The sequence below is a fragment of the Triticum aestivum genome, chromosome 6D (genome assembly GCF_018294505.1).
Source record: "Triticum aestivum cultivar Chinese Spring chromosome 6D, IWGSC CS RefSeq v2.1, whole genome shotgun sequence".
Taxonomy (NCBI): domain Eukaryota; kingdom Viridiplantae; phylum Streptophyta; class Magnoliopsida; order Poales; family Poaceae; genus Triticum; species Triticum aestivum.
The window spans coordinates 129,204,391-129,228,880 of NC_057811.1; the positions used below are offsets into that span (position 1 = coordinate 129,204,391).

The window sequence follows — 24,490 nt, forward strand, 5'->3', positions numbered from 1 at the left end:
ACCTTGTCCTTGTTGCCCCTGCTTCATCATCGATGACTCGATCAACGTGATCGACGACCAGAGCCCGACACCTCACATCACATCACGCCACTTTTGTTGCTCGACTCTGCAGAGCTACTATCGAGTGCCGAGGGTGATCCCTCATAACGCACTCCTGATGATAATTCTGTAGTGTAGCTATTCGGTCGGGGTCATCGAGGGTGATTTCCTCTTTCACCATTCCCGATATGGCTCTGTCGTTCAACACCTCAAGTGTGAACCTCGAGGGTGGTCCCTGTTACGTTCACCTTTATGATTACATCGAGTGGAATCCACCGGGGGTGATTCCTTGGGTTTTCCGCTTGATGTTTGGACACACGGTTACCTTGACTTTACTTGAGACCTTTGGGAAAGTCGGGCGGGCCCGGAGACCACCCGCAAGATGGTTACGAGGCACGGCCGGGCCGGCAGGACGCCCCCGAGTGGGCTGGGCTAGCCCTTGCCGTATTTCCTCGAGACGGGGCGACGGGGTCACATTATCGTGAGTCTCTGCTCGTCTCCGCAAACTAATAATACGCTATGGTTTGGGTATTTGTTCTGAATTGGCCTTTGGCCTTTACGCACCAACAACCACGCGAGAATAGTTATGGGCCTTGACGTCGCAGTATCAGCCGAAGCTTTGTCAGACGTCCAGTTCAGCATTGCGGCACGGCTGGGCCGGCACCATCCTGTAGTGGTGGAGCCTGGACCCGCCCTGCACGTAACGACCCAGAGTGCAACGGGCGATGGGCCCAGCCCCCGGAGTGCTTAGGATGTAGACCGGCGGGGACCTCTCTGCTGAGCCTAGGTAGGGCTACGACATGTTGATCTTCCGAGGCCGGGCATTGACCCAGAAAAGTGTGTCCGGCCAAAGTAATCAAGCGTGTTGGAAAACATGGTGCACCCCTGCAGTGAACTTATCTATTCGAATACCGTGTCCACGGTAATGGACGTTCAGACTTATATCCTGATCTATTACAACTAGAAATGGATACTTGATATATGTTGCTCCGGGATTGCTTTCTCGCAGGGAGTCGAGGAAGGATCTCTGGGCATTAATGCTACAACATGCTTGTTAATTAAACTGTAATTCTATACTCTTCTACATGCTGCAAGATGCTTGGAGCTGCTTGAAGATGCTAGTCTTCGATAGGCTAGGCCTTCCCCTCTATTCTGGCATTCGGCAGTTCAGTCCACAGATACAGCCCTTTCAATTGATACCAATGCATACTTAGTATAGATCTGATGCTTACGAGTACTTTGGATGAGTACTCACGGTTGCTTTGCTACCCCTTTCCCCCTTCCTTCTTCTTTCCGGTTGATGCAACGAGATGGTGGATCCCTGGAGCCAGATGCCACCGCCGACGAATACTACCACGTGAAGACCGCCGACGACCAGGAGTAGTTAGGAGGTCCCAGGAAGGAGGCCTTGCCTCTTCGATCGTTGATGTTTGTGCTTGCCTTCTTAAGGCAGTCTTGTCTAATTTTATGTCTGTACTCAGATATTGTTGCTTCCGCTGACGCTTGTGCTTTCGAGCTTCTGTATTCGAGCCCTCGAGGCCCCTGGCTTGTAATATGAAGCTTGTATTATTTTATTTGTGTCTAGAGTTGTGTTGTGATATCTTCCCGTGAGTCCCTGATCTTGATCATACACATTTGCGTGTATGATTAGTGTACGGTCGAATCGGGGGCGTCACAATGGGCCAAGAGAATTTCAGAATTTTAGTTGGGCTTTGGGCCAAAGGCCTACTAGTAAATTCCAACAATCCCCCACAAAGTCTCATTGGCACATCTCATCATTTAGTTCCAAAACATTGTTTATATGCCGGTGCTTAGTGGAGACTATGAAGTTGAACTTCCACTTAGAGTTTTATGCTACACTAGTTCACAACTTGAATAGTGGACTATGCCTTGAACTACAAGTTTCCTGCGAGACTAGTTTCACACAAATTATTGACCGATACTGGGCTGCCGCAAGGCTTCCCCTCGGGTGGAGCGTATACGTCATACTCCGGGGCCTTTCATGAATTTATTAGAGAACACCCAATTCTCACAGACTGCGACGTTAACAGTCAAATTCATATAGGTGTGTTCCTCAGGAGATGCTCTGCAGGACAACATCTCTGCTTACTCAAATAAGCCACTTGGAACACATTAAGATAACTATCAACCTGCCATGTAGATCAGGAGAGTATTGCATCTTCACAGAGTGGGATAATTAAAATAGGAATACTCTCCTCTCAGCTGACCAACAGCTTGTCTCCCACTTCTACTTCATGGGATCTCCGATCACATAGAGTGGGTTACCACTATGGAAAATTCATGCGGTGGGTATCAAACCCATCTCCATCGATGCATTATCTATCACGTTACGTGATAAACCCTTTGTAAAGGGATCTGCCAAGTTTTTCGATGTTTGGATATAATCCAACGTAATAACTCCGGAGTTCCTCAATTTTCTGACAGATTTTAGTCTCCTCTTCACATGCCTTGAGGACTTCATATTGTCCTTAGAACTCTTTATCTTGACGATCACAGTTTGATTATCATAGTTCATCTGGATAGGGGGTATTGGTTTTTCAACCATAGGTAAGTCCATCAAGAGCTCACGAAGCCACCCTGCTTCAACAGTGGCAGTGTCCAATGCTGTGAGTTCTGCTTCCATAGTTGACCTCGTTAAGATGGTCTGCTTGCAAGAGTTCCAGGAAACACCACCACCACCAAGTGTAAAAACAGAACCACTTGTGGTCTTAATCTCATCAGCATCAGATATCTAGTTTGAGTCACTATAACCCTCCAGTACCCTCGGATACCCGATGTAGTGAATTCCATAGCTCGCGGTGCCTTTCAAATAGCGCATAACTCTCTCAAGCGCATGCCAATGATCATCTCCCGGTTCTGACACAAACCGACTCAGTTTGCTCACAGCAAAAGAAATGTCAAGCCTCGTGGCACTCGCCAAATACATAAGCGAGCCAATAATCTGAGAACATATCAGTTGATCTCTAGCAATCTATCGATTCTTTTGAAGCAACACACTAGCATCATATGGAGTTGGAGAAGGCTGGCAGTCGCTATACCCAAAACGACTCAAGACCTTTTCCACATAGTGAGACTGAAGTAGTGTAATCCCACCATTCTCATCTCTCACAGCTTGATGTTCAAGATAACATCAGCTACTCCTAGATCCTTCATCTCAAAGCAACGAGATAAGAAATCCTTAATCTCCTTGATTAAATCAAGTTTGGTTCCAAAGATCAGTATGTCATCGACATACAGACAAAGAATAACTCCTTCGCCCCCACCATGGCGATAGTACACACACTTGTCACCATCGTTTACCACAAAGCCTGCAGCAGTTAATGTTCTTTCGAACTTCTCATGCCACTCCTTAGGAGCTTGTTTAAGGCCATATAAAGACTTTAATAACTTGCACACCTTTCCTTCCTGACCAGGTACTACAAAACCATCTGGCTGATCCATGTAGATTTCCTCCTTCAACTCTCCATTGAGGAAAGTCGTCTTAACGTCCATTTGATGAACGAGAAGACCATGTGAGGCAACCAGTGATAGTAGCACCCGAATAGTGGTCAGTCTAGCCACAGGTGAGTAATTATCAAAGTAATCTTCACCTTCTTTCTGGGTATAACCCTTAGCCACAAGTCGTGCCTTGTACTTTTCAATCGTACCATCAGGTCTAAGCTTTTTCCTGAACACCCACTTAGATCGTACAGGTTTGCACCCATAAGGACGATCAGTGATTTCCCAGGTTCCGCTAGCTAAGATGGAATCCATCTCGCTGCGGACAGCTTCCTTCCAATAGTCTGCATCAGAAGATGCATAGGCTTCTGAAATAGTCCTGGGTGTGTCATCCACGAGGTACAGAATGAAATCATCACCAAAGGACTTTGTGGTCCTCCGTCGCTTACTCCTTATAGGATTTTCATTTTCATCCTCAACAGGATTCTCAACATGTTCCATCGCAATGGTGGGTTCAGGAATTACAGCAAATTCCTGACTAGAAGGAGTAGGTATCTCCTGATTTGATGAACTTGGACATATCCTTCATAGGAAATATGTCCTCAAAGAAAGTTGCATCATTCGACTCCATAATTGTACCAACATGCATGTCGGATACCTCAGATTTTATTATCAAAAATCTATAGTCAATGCTATGAAAAGCATAGCCCAGAAGAACACAATCCACGGTTTTTGGTCCAAGGTTGCGCTTCTTGGGAATTGGTATATGGACTTTCGCCAAACAACCCCAAGTACGTAGGTAGGAGAGTTTCAACCTTTCCCTTTCCCATTCCTCAAAAGGAGTTACGGCCTTATGTTTTGTGGGAACTCGGTTTAGGACATGACATGCAGTCATTAGCGCATCCCCCCATCATGCCTTGGAGAGATCCGATGTGTCTAACATGGTGTTAACCATATCAGTTAGAGTTCGGTTCTTTCTTTCGGCTACCCCCATTTTACTGAGGTGAGTAGGGAGGCGTCCTCTCATGGATTATACCATGTTCAGCACAAAACTAATCAAATTCATTGGAAAAATACTCTCCACCACGATCATACCTAAGCTGTTTGATTTTTCGATCAAGTTGGTTCTCTGCTTCAGCTTTATAGTTTTTGAAGAAATTTAAAGCCTCGTCTTTTGATTTCAGAAGATCCACATAACAATATCTAGTGGAGTCATCAATCAACGTCATGAAGTATTTCTTTCCACCTTTTGTCAACACACCATTCATCTCACAAAGATCAGAATGTATAAGCTCTAGTGGCGCCAAATTTCTTGCCTCTGCAGTCTTATGGGACTTGCAAGGTTGCTTAGCTTGCACACACACTTGGCACTTGGAGCCCTTGACTGTGGTGAATTTAGAAATTAAACTCATGTTGGCTAGCCGCGTCATGCAACCAAAGTTAATATGACAAAGTCGTGAATGCCAAATATTAGACTCATTATCGTGGCAAACATGATTAATAACTTTAGTGCAAATATCTGACAAAGACAGGCGGAACAAGCCTCCACACTCGTAGCCTTTTCCAACAAATTGTCCACACTTAGAAATTACAACTTTATTGGACTCAAAAACCAATTTAAACCCATCTTGACATAAACGGGAACCGCTAACGAGATTCTTATTGATTGACGGCACATGATGAACATTCTTTAGATGCACGATCTTCCCCGGAGTAAACTTTAGATCGACCGTACCGACACCTCGAACAGTGGCATGTGACCCGTTCCCCATCAGCACGAGAGAAGTCCCAGTGACCTGGTAAGTAAAAAACATGGAGGCGTCAGCAGAAACATGTACATTGGCACCAGTGTCAATTAACCAATCAAGAGATTGAAATACTGAAAGGATGATAGGAAAAATATCGTACCCTGATTCCTTCATATCAGTATCACCGATGACAACATTAGCGACTTGCCGCTCTTCTCATGTTCACGCTCCTCAAAGCGGTTAGGACATTTCGGAGCCCGGTGATTAGGATCACCGCAGACATGGCAAAGTCCCTTCCCCTTCTTATGAGAATTCTTCTTGAAGTTGGTAGAATGTGACGGATTGTTCTTTGCATCAAACTTGCCTTTGCCCTGAGTTTTGTTCTTGTTGTTTTTGAACTTGTTGGGCTGGAAGTTCTTCTTATGCACCATGTGAGCACTAGAAGCTCCCTCAGCAACTCGAGCACGTGTGTCTTTTGCTCTCGCCTTCTCTTCAACATCAAGAGTACCAATGAGATCCGAAACGGAAAACTCTTGTCTCTTGTGTTTCAGGGAAGTAGTAAAATTGTTCCACGAAGGTGGAAGCTTGGCAATGATGCCTCCAACAATAAATTTGTCCGGCAACACACACTTGAAGTACTCAAATTTCTTTGCGAGCGACTGTATCTCATGAGCTTGTTGGACAACAGAGCGCTCATCAGTCATCTTGTAGTCATAGAATTGCTCCATGACGTACAACTCGCTGCCAGCGTCTGAGGCCCCAAACTTGGCCTCGAGCGCAGCCAACATGTCCTTGCTGTTGTCAAATGACATATATGAATCCACAATGGAATCATCAAGAACACTCAGAAGGGCGCCTTTAAAGAGGGTATCGATCTTCGTAAAAGCTTCCTGCTGTGCAGGATCAAGATTGCCCTCAGGCTTGCCCTTGGTGGCGTCATAGCAGTACATGGTCTGGAACCAGTAAACTGCTCTCGTGCGCCACCTCTTATATTGCACGCCCTTAAAGATAGGCGGCTTCAGATGCGCAGTAAAACCACTTGAAGTAAATTGCCTATAATCAGGATTTTGGATTGTTGAATATATTAGCAAATTACTACGAGTTTTAATCCGAATAAGCACTAAATAAATCATGACAGCAAGAACGAAGACTAAACTAATCATGCGGACTAGCATAGTAGATGAACAGATCATATCTAGGGCACAAACTAGAACTAAGAATTCTAGCAAGATCTCAAACAAGGAGGACAAGATCACATACGGTGCAGCGTTGATGTTGTCGCCCATGTCGTTAATGAGGAGGTTGCCGAGGTCAGGGAAGAAGTTGTCGTTGGCGAAGTCGTCGCTACCAGTAGTCGCGCGAGTGGCCTCCACAAAAACCTGATCGCCCCTCTCCCGTACAGGATCATGAGAGGCGGGGTTCCGGAGGCCTGCTGTCCCTTCTCGCGGTGCACGCCGAAAGGAGGGATGGAGAAGACTTGTGTGCCGACGCAATGATCTGGAACGGTGGTGCGAAACCATACGATGCGGCGGCGGCTAGGGTAGACGTCTGCCCCACGATCCAAAAGAATCGGAAACAGCTGAGTAATTAACGCGCCCATTAATTTAATTAATGACTTATTAATTTTTCCCGAGCAGCAAAAATATAGACAACGTGCATAGCTTTGTCCTCAGCTCGACTCACTTCCGCAACACGCGGCGCGCAGCGCAGCGCAGCGAGGAGGAGGAGCGCGCGTGTAGGTCTCCTCTTCTCATGCTCATACAAGTGGTAGAAGAGCTCAGCTTATAAAGAGATGCAAGTCTCAGTCAACTTTTGGGGTGGGACTAAACTTTAGTCCCACTCACACCACTCACTAGCTATGCATGAATGGGCCAAGAGAATTTCAGAATTTTAGTTGGGCTTTGGGCCAAAGGCCTACTAGTAAATTCCAACAAAAGCTTCATCTCCCTAAGCACATGATATCGTCTCCTCCTTCTCGGACTCCCAGAGTCGCCGCACAACTTGACAATCTGTCTTTACCATTACGTATCGGCCTAGATATGTTTTTGTAAAGAAATCAAACTCAGCCTTCGTCCCAAGTATATGTCTCCTCCTGTAAACGTAGGACACCGGTTGTCACCGGCCACCACTGAGGCACAAACACGCATGAGTTGGGCATGGTAATATTGAAGTTCGAACAAACGAAAGTACACATCTACTCTCTTCGTCTCAAAGTAAGTTTCTCAAGTTTGTACTAACTTTATAAAGTTATACTAAGCTTGAGACACTTATTTTGAGATGGAGGGAGGTATGTTTGAACTTTGGCCTTTGTTGAATTTAAAAGTTTCAAACAAGTTGCTAGTACTAGTACTACATAAGATTGAACAAACAAGGCGGGCACGGTGCTGCTTCCAAAGGTGGCCTGCTCGTACTTCCCCTTTTAAAGAATGCAGCTTAGGATCTAAAAAAAACTGTAGCTTTAGAGTACTGACACATATGCAAGCTGGCACTTGGGAGTAAAAGCTGTCGTCAGCCATGAAGCGTCAACGTTACGGCCCCGCTTGCTCTTCATCTGTCCTGCTCGCCTCGTATCCCTCCCGACGCTTCATTTATTTCCACTGAACACTTCCTGTCTCCTGGCAAAAACTGCATGCAGCGCGAGCAAAAAGCAAGCAGAGAGCAGCAGCAGCTCATTTAAATCCCCCTCCAAACTTAAATCTCCCTCCAAACCACCATCAGCAACGCCATAGTCCATGCTCAAGTCACGCCAAGTGTTATTCAAACTCGGTCACGGTGGGGAAGTCCAAGAGCAAAAATCCAACAAAGTCCAAAAGCAAATCACATCGCCACCACAGAGAAAGGGTCCAGCTCCCGAGACGGCGACCGTTAGCACTCGCCACTCATCACGCGTTTCAAATTTAAATCCTCCCTCCAAACCACCACCCACAGCGCCATTTGGTCCATAGATTAAGCACCAGCCAAGCCTCGCACTAACACGCACGCGAGCTCCGCGCACTACGAAACCCCCGTCCACCTCCACCTCCCCTCGCGCGCGCACCAATGGCAGCCACGCCGCCCAAGAGGGAGCCGCTGGCCCCCCTCAGCTGCAACGCGGCCGCAAACACGCCTGCGGCCGCCACGCGGCCACGCGCGCCGGCGGTCTCTGCCGAGAAGGAGAACCTGGGCGCGGCCAATCTCGGCCCCGGCAAGGAGGAAAAGAGGGCGACGGCGCCTGCTGCCGCGAAGGCGGCGCCGCTGAAGCCGTCGTCGCTGCAGGCCCGCATGGAGGGCGAGGAGGCGGCGGGGCTGCCCGTGTTCGTCGGGCCGAGGGGGAGGGAGCTGCTGCCGCCGGCGCCGCCGGCGCCGGCGTCGTCGTCCTACGAGGCGTGGGACCTCTCCGACAACGAGGCGGCGCCGGCCGCGTCCTGGGCCACCCTGCCCAACAGGGCGCTGCTGTGCCGCCCGCTGCCGCTCGACGTCGGGAGGTGCACCTGCGTCGTCGTCAGGGAGAAGGCCACTGGTGCCAGAGGCGTGGCGCTCTACTCGCTCTACACCAACGTGAGCTAATCCCCCCGTCCTTCCTCCTCCGCTTTCAGGGCTTCAAGATTTCAAAATCCAGGGGAGAGTGGTGTGATTAGCTGCTGAGATTGGTGTCATAAGGATTCGTGCGTGCCCGTCTCTCTGTTGTGCGATTGCAGGAGGGGCAGGGGCGGCAGGACCGGAAGCTGGCGGTGGCCCGGCACCGGAGGAGGAGAGGGAGGTCGGAGTTCATCGTGGCGCAGAACCAGGACGGCGTCTTCTGCAGCTCCGACAAGAACTTCCTCGGGACTATGGGTGCCAATCTTGTTGGATCCAAGTACCAGATTTGGGGACAGGTACATGACGTTCCCCTTCGTGATTCTTCATGTCGCTCTCCTGGATTCGAGACTGATTACCATGGTGAACATGAACCAATGATGAGTATTAATGGTCGCCGATGCAGGGGAACCGGGTCGATGAGCTGAAGAGCCAATCCAAGCGGCTTCTCGGCGTTATCGCGTAAGATTCATCAATCTCCGTCAGTGACCTGCCCATGGATATGGCTTTTCTTGACCAATTTTTGGTTCCTACAGATTTGCCCCTACTATTACTACGCTCACGGGGAGTTTCAGAAGCATGAGGGCATGGATCCCCAAGAACCAGTCCATGCAGTTGAGGACCAACAGTTCTGCTCAGGTAAATCCATTTGCAACACTGGGAGATTCATTAGTGAACTTAAATGGATTCGTTTAAACCAAGGAGTGAGGCATATGGTCATTAGTTGTGGAAATGTTGCTGCAGATTCAGCATGTCAGTGGGCTTCCAAAGGATTGGCAGGAGAAGAGGAACAGAGCTGAACAACTCTGCTCAAGATCACCTTTCTACAACAATGTAAGCAGCTTCCCTCAAGAAACTTACTGAGCCTTCGGATCGACGTGTCGGGAATTGGGAGTTAAGCTGAGAGATGTATCCTCTTGCTCATCAGTACCTAAAACGCAGTGTGTTTGTTTTCTGCATTTGCAACAGATGACGAAGCGCTACGAACTAGATTTCAGAGAGAGGGTTGGGAGGATGGGATACAAGGTGCAGACATCAGTGAAGAACTTTCAGATGACTTTGGAGGTAAAATTTCTGCTCCAGCTTTCAATGGGGTTAGATCAGACTGAGCAACATATCATGATATCGACAACTTGTGCTCGACAGGAAAATGGGAGGCAGACGATCTTGCAGCTTGGTAGGGTCGGGAAGTCCAAGTACATAATGGATTTCAGGTAAGGCATCGATCATTTCCCTTGCTGATCATCGACATTCGTCGATGAATGTAACTAGTAGTAACATTTTCTGATGGGAATATCTCATTTGCAGATACCCCTTGACTGGATACCAAGCATTCTGCATTTGCTTGGCGTCGATGGACTCCAAGCTTTGCTGCACGCTGTGACTGAGATGCAGATGCGACAGAGTTTCGTTTAGCCCGGATGTTGTTTTTGTGCTGCACCCTGATGGTTTCCTTTGTTCGATTTTTATGTACATGTAGTCTTCTCGCCTCGAGAAGGGATTAAATAATTAGTAGAAGTATCATAAGAGAGCAAATTGTTCGTCTGCTTACCCTCTTGTCACTGTAGGCGATGCTTGTTTGCCTCAAAATTGAATTCTCAATGTGGTACTCCCTGCGTTCCAAAATAAAACGCAAGTTCTAACCGATTTTGATGAACTGATGGACTGCGAAAACTCGTCCTTGCGCTGCCCGAGCTGGTCATGCCTGGCAACGTGCTGGTCCAGGAAAACAGTTACTGTCACTGCCAAAGTGCCAAGGATGACGAGAGAGGCGCCAGCCAGGAGAGATTTAGAGGGGAGTGGTCGGACGACAGCATATCTCACTGATGGCAGGAGATGCTTGCTGCTATTTCAGCTAAGCAGCGAGAATGACAAGTAGGAGTATGTTCCTCGGCTGTTCTTTCACTGCAATCTGTTGCCAGGGCATTCAAGGAGAACCATCTGTCGTCTACAACCAGGATGGTTTTGGACCAGGGGTTCTCGCCGCAGTATATGCAAAATTGGATGTCCGTATCAACATGGTCATCTCAATGTAACCAGTAACCGGTTTGGGCCAGGATCGTTTTGGGATTTTCTTGTATAATCCAAGCTAGTGATGACCGTATCATCAGAACTGATGTTCCAATGATCACACTCCTCCGATAGCTCCCAATAAATTTTGCTCATTCTACAAGTTTTTTCAAATTCGGAATGCAAGTAACCTAAAGGTGTTGTGCATACAGATAATCTGTTCAACCGAGCATTAGCTCCATCTCAACTTGTGTAGCCACTCCGAACAGTCACCATCAATCTGGGTCAGATGTCCATAACAAGCACTGTCATGGTCCCACAAAGTAAAACAGTCACCATCAACCAATGTGAACTATTTCTTTTTTTTCTATTCTTCGTCGCCAGCATGCTCAAGAAGATAGTTTGCAGCGAGTTGCTCATTCCTGTCGCAGGCGAAGAATGCTTCAATGACACGTTCTCTCTCAAACCCCATGGCTTCCAACTGAAGAGCGAAAACAAATCCAATCAACCAAGGTGAATAAGTGAGATGCATGGTGTATTTATGCAGCCAGAGGCCATTTAAGGTAATTATGAGGCATACCCTCCCAATTGCCTCTTGCTCTTCTGGTGTCACACTGATAGCATGAGGCATCTCATCCTGGTCAGCCTGGTCCAAAAAGTCCCTGGAAATGTCCGACAAGTATGATTTAGTAGATATATCACTGTAGACTACTAAAATTGAAAAGATTGTGAGAATGAAGCACCATGATTGGTTGAAAGCACAAAGTACAGGGGAAAGGATGCATCAGCAGCTAATAGATATTTTTACATAAAGTAGCACACACACAAGTTCTTTGAGGCGCCACTTTATGCTAGCTTATCATGTTATGTTCAGAAACTATATTAGCAGCTCCCGCAAAAAAAAACTATATTAGCAGTATATGCTATACTTGAAACAGCACAAGCCTAAAAACATTTAGGGGTTGTTTGGATAAGGGATTTATATCAAACCTGTTTCCACTAATCACGTTTAGGATTCTAACCACCTAAAACTATGTTTGGTTGGTCCACCAAATCTCGGGATAAGGAAAACTTGGTTTCCCATAAACCAGAAAAAGGAGTATTTGGAAAAACGACGATACGACTAATCGTCGTTTTTCTACAAACCAGTTTAGTTTATCGTTCGTTTCAATCGCAGACTCTAGCTTCCATGAAACCTACGCCGAGTGGGTAGCGCTGAGTATGTCTACTAATACGGCAAGGAAAGGCCCGTTTCAGGTGTTGTGGCTGCTGCTCGTCGGTGAGGACGACATCGGCGTTTCTCCTGTGACCGTGGGCGTGCTCGGCGCCGCTGCGGCCGCCGTGTATGTGATGAGATGTAGATGGCTTTCCTGGAAACAGCGGCGCGCAGCGTCCAGTACAGCATGGTCAGCCGATTCAAGGTGCTGGTGTGAGTGCCCCGGCTGCTGCTCCCTCGACCGTCGACGATGTAGTGCAAATCCCGCACGTTGGTGCCGCCGGCGAGCCCACCATTCTTACCGTCAGTGAAGCAGCGGCTGGGGCAGGCCACGGCCTGACCTCCTCAAGGAGCAGCTACTCGATCTCTGTCCCGTGCTCGCGCCGTTCAGCCTGGATAACACCTACCTCGCCGCAGCCGGCCTCCGGCGCGGTCTTTTGCGCCGCGTAGGTCAGCTAATGAAATGACCGGCGTGCGACACACACATATATGGAATCACATCACAGCCTCGCAGGCCGATGGACTGTAGCACGGTGGGGTTGATGGCAGTGGTGGCGCCGCCGAAGACGAGGTTGTGGCCGCCGGCAAACCCGGCGGCCCGGCCTGGTCGGACGCGAGGAACAGCGCGGCTTCCGTCACGTTGACCGCGCTTAGCACCTTCCCACGCAACACATTGTGCGTCTCCGTCATTGCCTCCATCTCCTCGGTGCTCAAGGCCACGACGGTGCAGCTCAGTGGCGTACGTGGCGCCCCAGCTCACCGTGGCCGCACGCAGCGGGCCCAACAACGGCGAGCAATTTGATGGACATGACGTGGTCGAGCGCCCCATGTCCGTGAAAGGCCCGGGAGCAGCACAAACTGTGCCGTGGTCGCCGTGCTGGGCGCGGTGCCTCCCCTGTTGCCTCATGTGAACGGTTTGGAATCTTTCTCAAGGTTGAGGATGACCCAAATGAGACGCCAAACAAAGTATTCTATAAACCAGTTTTAATAAAACAACAACTTAAAACTGGTTTTCCTAAAAATACTCTTAAAACTGATTTTACTAAAACTTGTTTCAAATACTAGTTATCCAAACAACCACTTATTACCAGTTACTGGTATGACCTGAACCAAAACAAAACTGACAACAATACGTTAAGAAGATAGGATGAAGTCAAACAAAACGGCAAAACCACCTGCCACAAAATCTAACCACCTGGCAAGTGGCAGTGAGCAGATATAACAGATTGATGAGATTCCAGTTTATAACTAAGAAAGCAAAATTAGTACTATGAATTCTATAGCTTATTTAAATGAGACAATACATAAATTCAGCAAATAAAGAAACGTACCCATCGCCGCCTTCAAATGTCTCATTTAGTAACTGAAGGAACTCATCATTGTTCTCCTGAATCAACCTCAGAAGTTGAGGATTCTGCTTGCTCAATTCCTGGAGCATAGGCTGTAGCGAAATACCAGCAAAAAGTTCAGACAGAGAATGAAGGTGAGCATAGCAAAAACAAGACATTGATAGAAAACCTGTAAAATTTGTGGATTTGTATGGACCATTTCCCGAAGTGCTTGAAACTGCAAATCATAATAGCAAATTAGCAATATACTACTAATTCAAAATTAGAATAACACATGGTAGGGTACTGAAGGGAGGTTCATTCGATCAAACTACATTAATCGCTAATACTCTACTAAATGGAGCATTGCATACTTTTAGTGCATATACATAGAAAATGACAATTCGTTCGGAATGCAAATGCAATGATACACGCAAGATGATACTTTCCTATCCCAACATTATGCACAAAAGCATCCCAAGTAACAATAAACATGTGTATCCTACAGCGTAGCGTGATGGACCAACTAATAACTGCTTGCACCACAGCATTCACTTGTACAAAGAACAAATTATACTGAACACAGTATATGCTCCTGCCACAGAATTCTACTTTCCACATACTTAACATATCTACAAGTAATCCACATAAACTCGTCAAGACAAATGTTATGCATAACATGATACTACTCTGTCCCAACATGCATATTTTGAATTGTTAAGAGGAGATTTTTGACTAATAGTTACTCAATTAATGTTGTCTACATATATAAAATCGCAATCATAACTTTCTTAATACAAATCTAATGACATCAATTTTATCTCGCATAAACCACATACTAACAAAGTAGTACTTTGGTAAACACCTTGCCTTAACAAATTAATGTATGCCTTATAATTTGAGATGGAGGGAGTACAGATTTGAGTGGACAAACTACCAGCATTCACATGACAAGTACTGGCTACCATCACAACATCAAATTATAAGTAAAAAATTCACACGTGTCATCTCTGTTCCTAGTACATTAGATCATCGAATAGTTTGACGAGCAATGATAATAATAAACAGAATGGTTGGCTTGATCCCATGTGCACCATTGTTCCGTACCTCACTTTTTTCTCTATCAGAAAGATCATAGAACACAAAAGGAGAGAAGTAACTGACAAAACATAAAGATAAGAACCTGTTGGTTATTTCTAAGAAAATCAAGTGATCCACCCCCAGCAGCACCTCCAGCATGGGAAGCCCCCTGTTACATCATTCAGTTGGTCAAAAGATACTCAAAGAAGCAACACCGCACCAGCACTACACAGACAAAGGTGGAAAGTAAACCTGTGGGAAAAGATCTAATGGTGCTGTGTTTGGGATTCCAGAGAGGCCGGTTTCTCCAGGAGCTGCATCAGTGGTGTTTGCCCCTTGACCAACCACCGGAACAGCAACTTCAGCTGTCACTGGAATACCCTAATGTTTGAGAAAACAAAATATCAACTATAGCATCATAAAATCGATCCAAATTAAAAATTCAGATGGGGAGAGATACGCACAGAGTACAGATAGTCAATGGCACGTTCTGGATTGTTATAAGCAGCACGGAGAGCTCTTTGGACCTTATCTCTGTCCCAGCTGCCACCCCCCATCTCCATTATCTGGTTAATCATTGTGTCCAGATTGCTTCCTGACAGTAAATCCGATGCTGCAAGATCAACTGTACTCGAAGGGGTCCTGACAAAAAAAGAAACAAGAGTTTTACATAGCAGAACTAGTAAATTTAAAGGGAAATGGTTTGGTTCATATTCACACCACCAAGACTGAGAGACAGATTGTAGGATCATGCAATGCTACTATTATAAAACCATTCAGATCTATACTCCATACAGTTACAGCAATCCCAAAAATTCCAGTTTGGGGCCTAACTTCCCATTACCCAGCTATGCAAATTGCTGTTTCAATGGCTTTTGATTTTCATGCACTCAGAAATTCACCTAGTTATGATCAGTGCTTCTAACTTAATACCTAGTTTTGATGTTCATTAACCATTGTGCTTAAGTCAGGAAGTTGCTGATTATAACCCTATTGACTCATGTTACATGTTCACGGAGAAGTTAAAAAATATACTTTTCACTCCTCACAAACTGCAACCTATTAGTTGATGCAGCTACTTGTGCTTGTTGTCACTCTTCAAAATGAACTTTTGCGGCTATGAGGTCATTTATGCAACACTGCATGATTTAAAGCTGAAACAAGCATCAGAAGGACGTGCCTCTGAAATTTAAGAACACTGGTTTTCCCTTGGGAGGGATACATGCAGAAACACGAAATTTAAGTGGTAAAAAAGACCCTAATGCAATATCAACTGGCAGACTTCAAACATACTCTGTGGGTGGTCTTTCAGGCTGAGAAGTCGTAGTTGATGGGACCCTGCAGAAAGATGACGCATACATTTAATTTGAGCAAGACCCTATGTGCATGCAGTAAAATGCAACCATGACGCTAGAAAGGGACTCACTGGGGCTGAGGAGCTTGTGGTTGAGCAACTGGAGGTGCTTGACTGGTAACAGGAGTGCTTGAAGGCTAGTAATGGTTCATGTGTCAGTACATATGCTTGCTACTATTGTGCTTTCATCTGCAAGAGAAGAATTTTACCTGGGCAGATGAAGCTCCACTGGAAGCAGAAGCTTTACTCTGCAGAAAATAATTAAATAGTTATACTTCTAATTTTAAGAGAAGAAGAACAAGCCCGACGCATCAAGTAAGAAAAACTTGAATAATGTTAAAATAGTGCTGTAAGTGTCAAGTACTTTATATAAATGGACAATGTACAGCATAACTGTAACATAGGAAGGAGCAATATAGATAAACTATGGCAGGAGGCCAGCAAATTGTGGCGCATCAAATAAGGCGAAATAGTATTTCAGGCATATTCTTCATTAGTGAATAATAACTTTCAGGAGGCCAGCAAATTGTGGCGCATCAAATAAGGCGAAATAGTATTACAACTGTTACACCAAGTATTCAGTCAGTGAAAATAATCCAATAGCATATGACAAAACTGAAACTATCCATACTGTACAGGGCATAAGCAGCCTACCTTGCTAAGCATGACAACTAGAAATCCATCTTCGCTAACTTGATTTTCATCCAATGTGCTTTCATCCTTCAAAACCTTGCCATTGTGAATCAGCAGTTGTTGACCCCATGGATAACTATCCTTTCCTTGAATCTCTTCAATGTTCTTCTTGACAGCCATAATCTGATTCAAAGCAAACAGTTAGCATGATATTGAAGTAATTACTCCCACTGAATATTTTTACTATTCATAGTTAAAAGGTCTTTGAGATGCTACTTTGACAACAAAAAAGGGAGTGCCTAGAACTCATTTAGATGAGTTATAGTTTGGTCTCATTCACCTCAGCTGACATCACCTATTTGTTATTCTAGCCTGTTTTCATTGGCAGGCCAATTCGTCACCTTTTGTTGCTGGGCTGGGCTAGATTTCTATCCACTATGTAATTCAAAACAACAAAAGAAAAAGAAAAAAGACTCTCTACATGGGCTTGTCATCACGTGATTTAGGGTTGAAAAAAGGAGACGCGTTAGGAAGGAAAAATCGACCCTAAAAATATTTTAGAAAAAAATGACGGAAAAATTAAAAAAAGTAGCAACGTGCAGTTGCGACCCGACTTGAAAACTAGCAATTGCGACCTCATCTAAAAACTTTCAGTTGCGATTTCAATTGAAAACTTGCAGTTGCAACCCAACTTAAAAAACCTGCAGTTGCGATCTCACTTGAAAACTTGTAGTTGCGACCCAACTTGAAAAACTTACAGTTGTGACCCCACTTGAAAACTTTCAATTACAACCTAATTTGAAATCTTACAGGAGCGATCCGACTGAAAATAATTGCAGTTGCGACCCCATTTGAAAACTTGCAATTACAGCCAAACTTGAAAACTTGCAATTACAGCCTATCTTAAAATACTTGTAATTGCGACATGATTACAGTTACACATAATGCATTGCTAGCAACTCGCGCACGTGCAACTAGTAGTAAAAATATAAAAAGAAACAGCCCACATTAATTGCATTTATGCTGCAACGGTAGCAACTGCACATGAATAAGTGACGCAAAACGTAGGGCAAAAAAGAAACAAGTGAAGCCCCAAATAACGTATGCAAAAAAAGAAGAAAACACATACTAACTGGTTCACGTTCGAATAACGACAACACGTTCCGTTAAAAAAAACGACAACAGAAAAGTCAAAGCACAAAAATCTATTGGGCTGCACCCCAGCCAATGTCTAACAACCAGCAAAGGCTGCACAGGCCGCGCGTCACACCACATAAATAGCTTACATACCCTAAGAAAAACATAAGACTACCCACAATGGGAGTAACATAGGTAGTAACATCACACATATCTAGATAAAATGGATGATGTGGCAAGTAATAAATGAAGAAAGAGAGGCATGTGGTAACATAGCTAGTTACTACTAGTATGAGTAACATCACACATATCAAGGCAAAATGTGTCTATAGCCTAATAAATGAAGTGCTTCATGTTACTATACATATGTTACTCCCCACTATAGAGGTAGTAACATAGAGTAGTAACATGGCCCATGTTACTACTCTATGTTACTACCTATTGTGGCTAGTCTAAATAGCTTACTCACAGCCGAACGTTTACATGGTCTGCACAAATCACGATGCCAAAAAATCGGATGGTCCACTACGTGAATGACACCAAACTAAAAGTTTTAGCAAAACCGAAAAAATACAACTATACATCGAGTATAATACTCCGAAAAATAAATTAACAGCAAATATCACATGTATTTATTATATAAACCTATATAGTTTATCGGGAGTTAAACTTTGCGGGTAGGTCATCAATTCAAAAAGAACATAGATAGTATATCTTGACAAAAAATATTCGGCTATCAGGCTATGATCACAAAACAGTTTGGAAAGAAGTGCACTCCTCATGGCAAAGGGACACAGGTGGGGAAGAACAGTGGATAACAAGGCGTCCAAAGGATATGGTTACTGCAGATGGGAAAGAATGGCAATGGCACTCCTGAAACTCAACCTTCCGACCCCAAACTGAACCCTGGATCATGAAGATCACTTGCCAATTGCCATGGACCTAAATCCTCGCCAACTCCAGCTTTCCATCCACCCAAAACGTGCCCTTTCTGTGATCAGCACGAAGAGACGATTGGCCACCTGCTCACTGAGTGTGTTCTGGCGAGGGAAGTGTGGGCCAAGGTGTTCACGGCCATGGGCGTTCCGCACGGCACACCGCGAGTAGGAGAGCCCCTGCCTGATTGGTGTGCCTGGCAGGATACCCACGGGCAGCAGGCGAGGATGATACGGACCTTGTGCCTCCTCGTCACGTGGGAGCTGTGGAAGCACCGGAATGCCAGTCTTCGACGGGGCAACGGCCAGCCTTCAGCAGGTTCTGCACCGGATTGCGAGCGAGAGCAAGGTGTGGAGGCAGGCGGGACTGCTACGAGGAGAGCTGGATACGTTCTTCGTAGGGACACGGGAGTGGGCTCATCGAGAGTAGTCCGGTTAGGTCCTATGAGGTGGACGGTGGCGTAGCGCCTTGTAATCTCTCATGTAACTAAACCGCGGAGGGTTCTTCCCCCTTTCTTCTATATTATATGATACGCACACTCGTGCGTATTCGAGAAAAAAAAAAACACAACCCCCGGAACAAGCTATTAGCACAGCATATCCACAGCATCATGCGTCTACCAATCATGTCCATTCGGAATACTGCCAAAAATCGTCTGCCCATATATTTTTTAAAACAGTCTGCCTACAACAACACGCTCACCATCCTTCCTGCAAACCCACCCGCACTGTTCTTCCCCTAAGACGATCCTGAGCACTCACAAGTAAATGCGAGGACGCAGTGCAAACGGAATTCGAATTCAAGGGCCAACACCTCGGCAAAAAACCCTAATCAGCAGTAGCACACCCAAATCTAATAAGCTAATCCGTCCGTAACGCATAACCACATGTCCCTAACATCTAGCTCACCGTCACATCATCTGGTTTAATCGAAATACTAGAGAACTTCCGAAACAAAATCTCCGTGAAGCTGTGCATCCAGCGAAAAACACGGTCCCTGTTTGAATTAAAAAAAGTCGGGGAAATTTGGAACTAAATGAGGGGAGCGGGCGGGGGGAATCTCACGGTGTCATTGTGCTGGACCCGGATCTCGAAGTGGGTGCCCTTGAGAGTCTTCACCGTCAGCTTCATGGCGGCGCCGCGGTGGTCTCGGCCGGGAGATCGGAGTTCCTTCCTCCCCTTCCTTTCCGTTGCTCGCGCTAGGGTTTTCAGCAGGTCATGTGATGTTGACGCACCCCTCCGCGGATAACGGCACGTCGAGTTCGCGGATCGACCTCGCTGCCCCTCGCCCCCTCCGTCACTGGCTCCGCGCCGCCGCAGTCGCTCGATGCGCCGCCGCCTGCTTCGCCTTCGCTACTACTGAGTGCCTCGAGTGGCTGGGCCAGCTCGTGTGTGTTTGCGGCGGCTGTCTTCTTCACAGAGTTAAGATTTTTCTTCTTTCTTATGGGCCGTGGAAGTGAAACGACCAGCAGAAGCCCAAAGGGAGCGTTTCGTCGGCTGCCTAGGCGCAACCAAGCCCGCGCGGTGCAAAAATCAGTCATTTGGCAGGCCAGGGCTGCATTAAAATCTTGTGTGCACGATGTTTAAAGCACTTTCCATCCGCACCCGTTAGGAACATTTGATTCGGCAGTTTTCAACGAGTCAGACTCGAGCGATGCAAAAGAGCGCATATGGGTATGAAAATGTAACTAATCCGTGGGTGGTTTTAGTAATTCTTAACAACATATAGCTCATTAAACTAATATTCTTTCAAGATAATCTTTTCAGAAAGTTCAATGATTGGCATGGCATGGACTAGGAATGTGGACCCCTCAAAATGCTAAGGACACATATTGGCAAAAGATCAAGACTCTACATTTTTTTTAGTGATCCAATATCACATTGAGTCTATAGAAAAAGCCAATAATATTAAAAGGGGATAAGGTATTGCTTAATGGCTTGCTTGCTCAAAATGCTTAGTGATATGCTCCAAAAGCCCTCAACCACTTTTTCATTTCCACATATGTCCTAAAATTAAAGTCAAACTCGGCCCTACCGATTTGATCTATCCAGCGCCACCGAGTTCACTTGACATAGCCACTGCCAGAAACCCTAATCAGTCCGGTCTCATCGATAGGGATCTCGGTCTCACCGAAATGGGATTGCAAACTCTCTGTTTCCTTTTCGTAACGTTTCGGTCTAACCGAGATGAGTGATCGATCCCACCGAGTTCGCAATGCAAACTCTCTGTTTCCTCTTCGTAACGTTTCGGTCTAACCGAGATGAGCGATCGGTCCCACCGAGTTTGCCTGACCAACTCTCTGTTTGCCTATTATTGAAATCGGTCTCACCGAGTTCATGTGATCGATCTCACCGAGATCAAGTTATGCCCTAACCCTAACACAATCGGTCCCACCGAATTGATCATGTCGGTCCCACCAAAAATCCTAACATTCATATTTTGAACCATATCGGCCTGACCGAGTTTCACTATTCGGTCCCATCGAGTTTGGTAAATTGTGTGTAACCGTTAGATTTTGTGTGGAGGCTATATATACCCTTCCACTCATCCTCCATTCGTGGTGAGAGCCATCAGAGCATGCCTACACTTTCAGCATTCATTTTCTGATAGAGAACCACCTACTCATGTGTTGAGACCAAGACATTCAATCCAACCACAAGAATCTTGATCTCTAGCCTTCCCCAAGTTGCTTTCCACTCAAATCATCTTTCCACCATATCCAAATCTGTGAGAGAGAATTGAGTGTTGGGGAGCCTATCATTTGAAGCACAAGAGCAAGGAGTTTATCATCAACACACCATCTATTACCTTTTGGAGGGTGGTGTCTCCTAGATTGGTTAAGTGTCACTTGGGAGCCTCCATTAAGATTGTGAAGTTGAACCAAGGAGTTTATAAGGGCAAGGAGATCGCCTACTTCGTGAAGATCTATCCAAGTGAGGCGGCCATGGTGGGATAGACAAGGTTGCTTCTTCGTGGATCCTTCGTGGGTGGAGCCCTCCGTGGACTCGCACAGCCGTTACCCTTCGTGGGTTGAAGTCTCCATCAACGTGGATGTACGATAGCACCACCTATCAGAATCACGCCAAAAATCTTCGTGTCTACATTGCGTTTGCTCCCTCCAAACTTGATGTGACTAGCCCGGTCTTTCGATGAGAGTGGGGATCACTATCGATTTGGTGGATTTTGACCTTGACGATCCGACTATACCGTACCCGACGATACGCCTCGACAATCGCTAAACATCTTTGATGGTTATTGATCTTGCCGTAGGCACAACCAACCTGAACAACGAGGTTCGAGTTCCTGCAAGCAACCGAAGAACCGGTAAGAACAAAGGTGAACTGCAATCTGAAATTGTGGATGAAAAATTAAGCACACGAACTAGATCAAAAGTTGGGATCTCACTGTGGATCTGACAAGGCGGTAGTTCTACACGTCTCGTAGATACAAATTATAGCGATGGCTAGACAATACAATAAAACCCGAAACCTAAAACCTATCTAGTGGCTAACTATTTATTAGTGCAATGGAACAGAAGTTGTGCGCAGCCGCCGTCAAGTCTTGCGTACTAATCCAGATTGTACCGGACCGCCGGTTGATCCGAGGTCCAACTTGGGCTTTCGTAGGTGTGCATGAAGGCTGAGGTCCACCTCCTTTTGACATACGCTGCAAAACAATATGGTTCGCACATGACGCTCTGCATGCATGATATACATGCACACGTATACATGATGCATTGGCATCTATTACGTGGAGGCACACACGATGCATGCATGTATGATATTGCTTGTACCACACAGATGTATGCCTGTATAAACATACAAATTCTGTTTGGTCGTCTCATCTTCACGCGCGGCTTGTATAAGTCCTCAATAATTCTGAATATAAACAAGGTGTTGTATCTTTTTTTTTTACCATACAATAATTCATGAAATTATTGCTAAAAGAAATCACCTGCAAAATATATATTCGCGCGTTTTTGGTCGTATCCGAGGCTCCTATGTCCACATCATCCTCTCCTTCTCGAAAACAAAGCCATCCTCGGTGTTGCTTATTCTGAAAATGCAAAGACAAAATAGACAAGGAGTACGCGTTGTATATGTATATATCATCCGTTTTAACCCCTCTCCATAGTTGTACATTTAATGTTTCACAAAAACTATGCCCATAGGAGCTCGAAATATTGCAACTCGATTTGCCAATATAAATGGGGCATATTTTATATCCTTTGATTGGTAATGCTCGTCACTAAACCATCCCAAACGAAGTGAATAAAAATGCATCATACCCAAATTGCGTGCAACAACATACTTAAGGAAGTAATCATGCAACAAGCTATTTGGCATATATTTAGCATCAATATTGGAGGTCATATCAAAATGATTAAGCATTCAGAAACTTTTATTCTTTTTAAAGCTATCAAGATCATCACAAGTGATGCAAATCCTATGCACCATAAATTCATTGTCTACCCAGTCCTGTCCAACCCAGTTAAAAGTAAAATTTTGGAGAACACAAACACCAGAAGTAAAATTAGGCGCATCAACACTTAGTTCTCGCATATGACAAAGGCATATGTGGATCCATCAAAATAGAATACAAATAATTAGCATGAGAAATTCTAGTGATAACGTCATCATGTTTAACCAATTGTATGTGATCCAAACCATATTCAATTATTAATTCACTTGGTTCCATCTCAGTGGACTTTAATTCCACAGGTGCACCCAAATCAGTAAAAGAATGAGCTTCAGAAAGAGGTGCCTTCGAAACATTAGTTATCTCTGTTGTGTGATCAAATGGTAACCTCAAATCAGCAACATAATCATCTAAAGTAGGTGGTGTGATCAAATCTTTGGCCATTCATCAAATTTATGTGGAGTAACAAAATCGGTACCTTTATTAGGTACGGTCGATGGCAATGCCTCGTAAGCTCCAAGAGGCGTAAGCATAGTCGGTGGTGCAGTAGAGGAAGTAACCTTCTTTGGTGGGGATTCCGCCGCACATTTGTTCATCGTGTATACATGTCTTCCTAGTTTTTGTGCAACTTTACAAGCAAGACGAAACAAATGGTCGACAGAATACAGTTCTTCATGCATTATTATGTCTTGTACATCATGATTTAAACCTCTCCAAAATCTATTCAGAAAATCTTCTTCACATTCTTCTAATCCACAACGAAGCAAAGCAGTACACAAATTATCATAATATTCTTCAACAGTGTTATTGCCTTGTGTTAAACGTTGCAATTTTCTAAGCAAATCACTAGCATGGTATGACAGACCAAATCGGTTTCGCATAATAAGTTTTAAAGCTTTCCAAGTAGTAGGTCTATTATAAATGGGACAATCGCATCTTTGCCCCTAGTTGGTTCCCACCCCCGGGTTTTGCCCTTACTTTTCGGGAATGCTCAGTTTTGCCCTTAGTTTTTCCCCTCCGTCAGCTCGAATGCCCTTCTGTCACAACTCCGCTTGGTCAGCGCCGTTTGACCGTGACGGCTCGACGTTTTGGACACCAGTTGCCCCTGGGCCTTCCTTACAGGTGGGTCCACATAGAGTAGACAGTGTAGTTGCCATTTCTCCTCCCCCTCCCTCTGTCTTATCCCAGCCCCGAACCCTAGATCGGCGACGACAAAGGCGACCCAAACCCTAGCACTCGGCGGCGACGCGGGCTCCCATAGAAACCGTGGCCTCGATGTCGTGAAGTCCTCATCGCCGGATCTACATCGCACGGTGGTGATGGTGGAGACACGCTCTTCGCGCGGCGGTGGTGGCGGCGGCGACGATGCCATGAGGAGTGGCTGCATGACAAATTCAAGGCAGAAGATCCCGGTAGGGTAAGTTTCCAGATCCAGTACTTACTCATTTGTTTACATGATTAGAAATGTGCATTACATGACTTCGGTTGTGTTCACAATCGTATGATGGATCCATCGCGTGCGTTCTTTCTGACAATTAGAATGGAGACCACTCTTTTAGCAAAGGGTGGTACTAAG

General features: G+C 45.5%; 2 protein-coding genes across 2 annotated transcripts; one reads left to right on the plus strand and one right to left on the minus strand.

Annotated features, from left to right (window-relative positions):
* The first annotated feature begins 8,083 nt into the window (after positions 1-8,083).
* Positions 8,084-10,352, plus strand: LOC123144070 (tubby-like protein 4). Its single transcript, XM_044563089.1, has 8 exons — positions 8,084-8,783; positions 8,924-9,100; positions 9,208-9,263; positions 9,338-9,440; positions 9,546-9,635; positions 9,771-9,866; positions 9,948-10,015; positions 10,110-10,352. Exons 1-8 carry the CDS (start codon positions 8,286-8,288, stop codon positions 10,183-10,185), a joined length of 1,164 nt encoding a protein of 387 aa, XP_044419024.1. The 5' UTR covers positions 8,084-8,285; the 3' UTR covers positions 10,186-10,352.
* Positions 10,353-10,943: 591 nt separating this feature from the next.
* LOC123144071 (ubiquitin receptor RAD23b) lies at positions 10,944-19,907 on the minus strand. The gene is made up of 12 exons (XM_044563090.1): positions 19,560-19,907; positions 16,444-16,605; positions 15,999-16,037; positions 15,862-15,926; positions 15,729-15,773; positions 14,900-15,077; positions 14,688-14,816; positions 14,539-14,604; positions 13,546-13,593; positions 13,359-13,468; positions 11,392-11,473; positions 10,944-11,292 (listed from the first exon to the last, which is right to left on the minus strand). The coding sequence occupies exons 1-12, from the start codon at positions 19,623-19,625 to the stop codon at positions 11,179-11,181; spliced, it is 1,104 nt and encodes a 367-aa protein (XP_044419025.1). The 5' UTR covers positions 19,626-19,907; the 3' UTR covers positions 10,944-11,178.
* Positions 19,908-24,490: the final 4,583 nt, after the last annotated feature.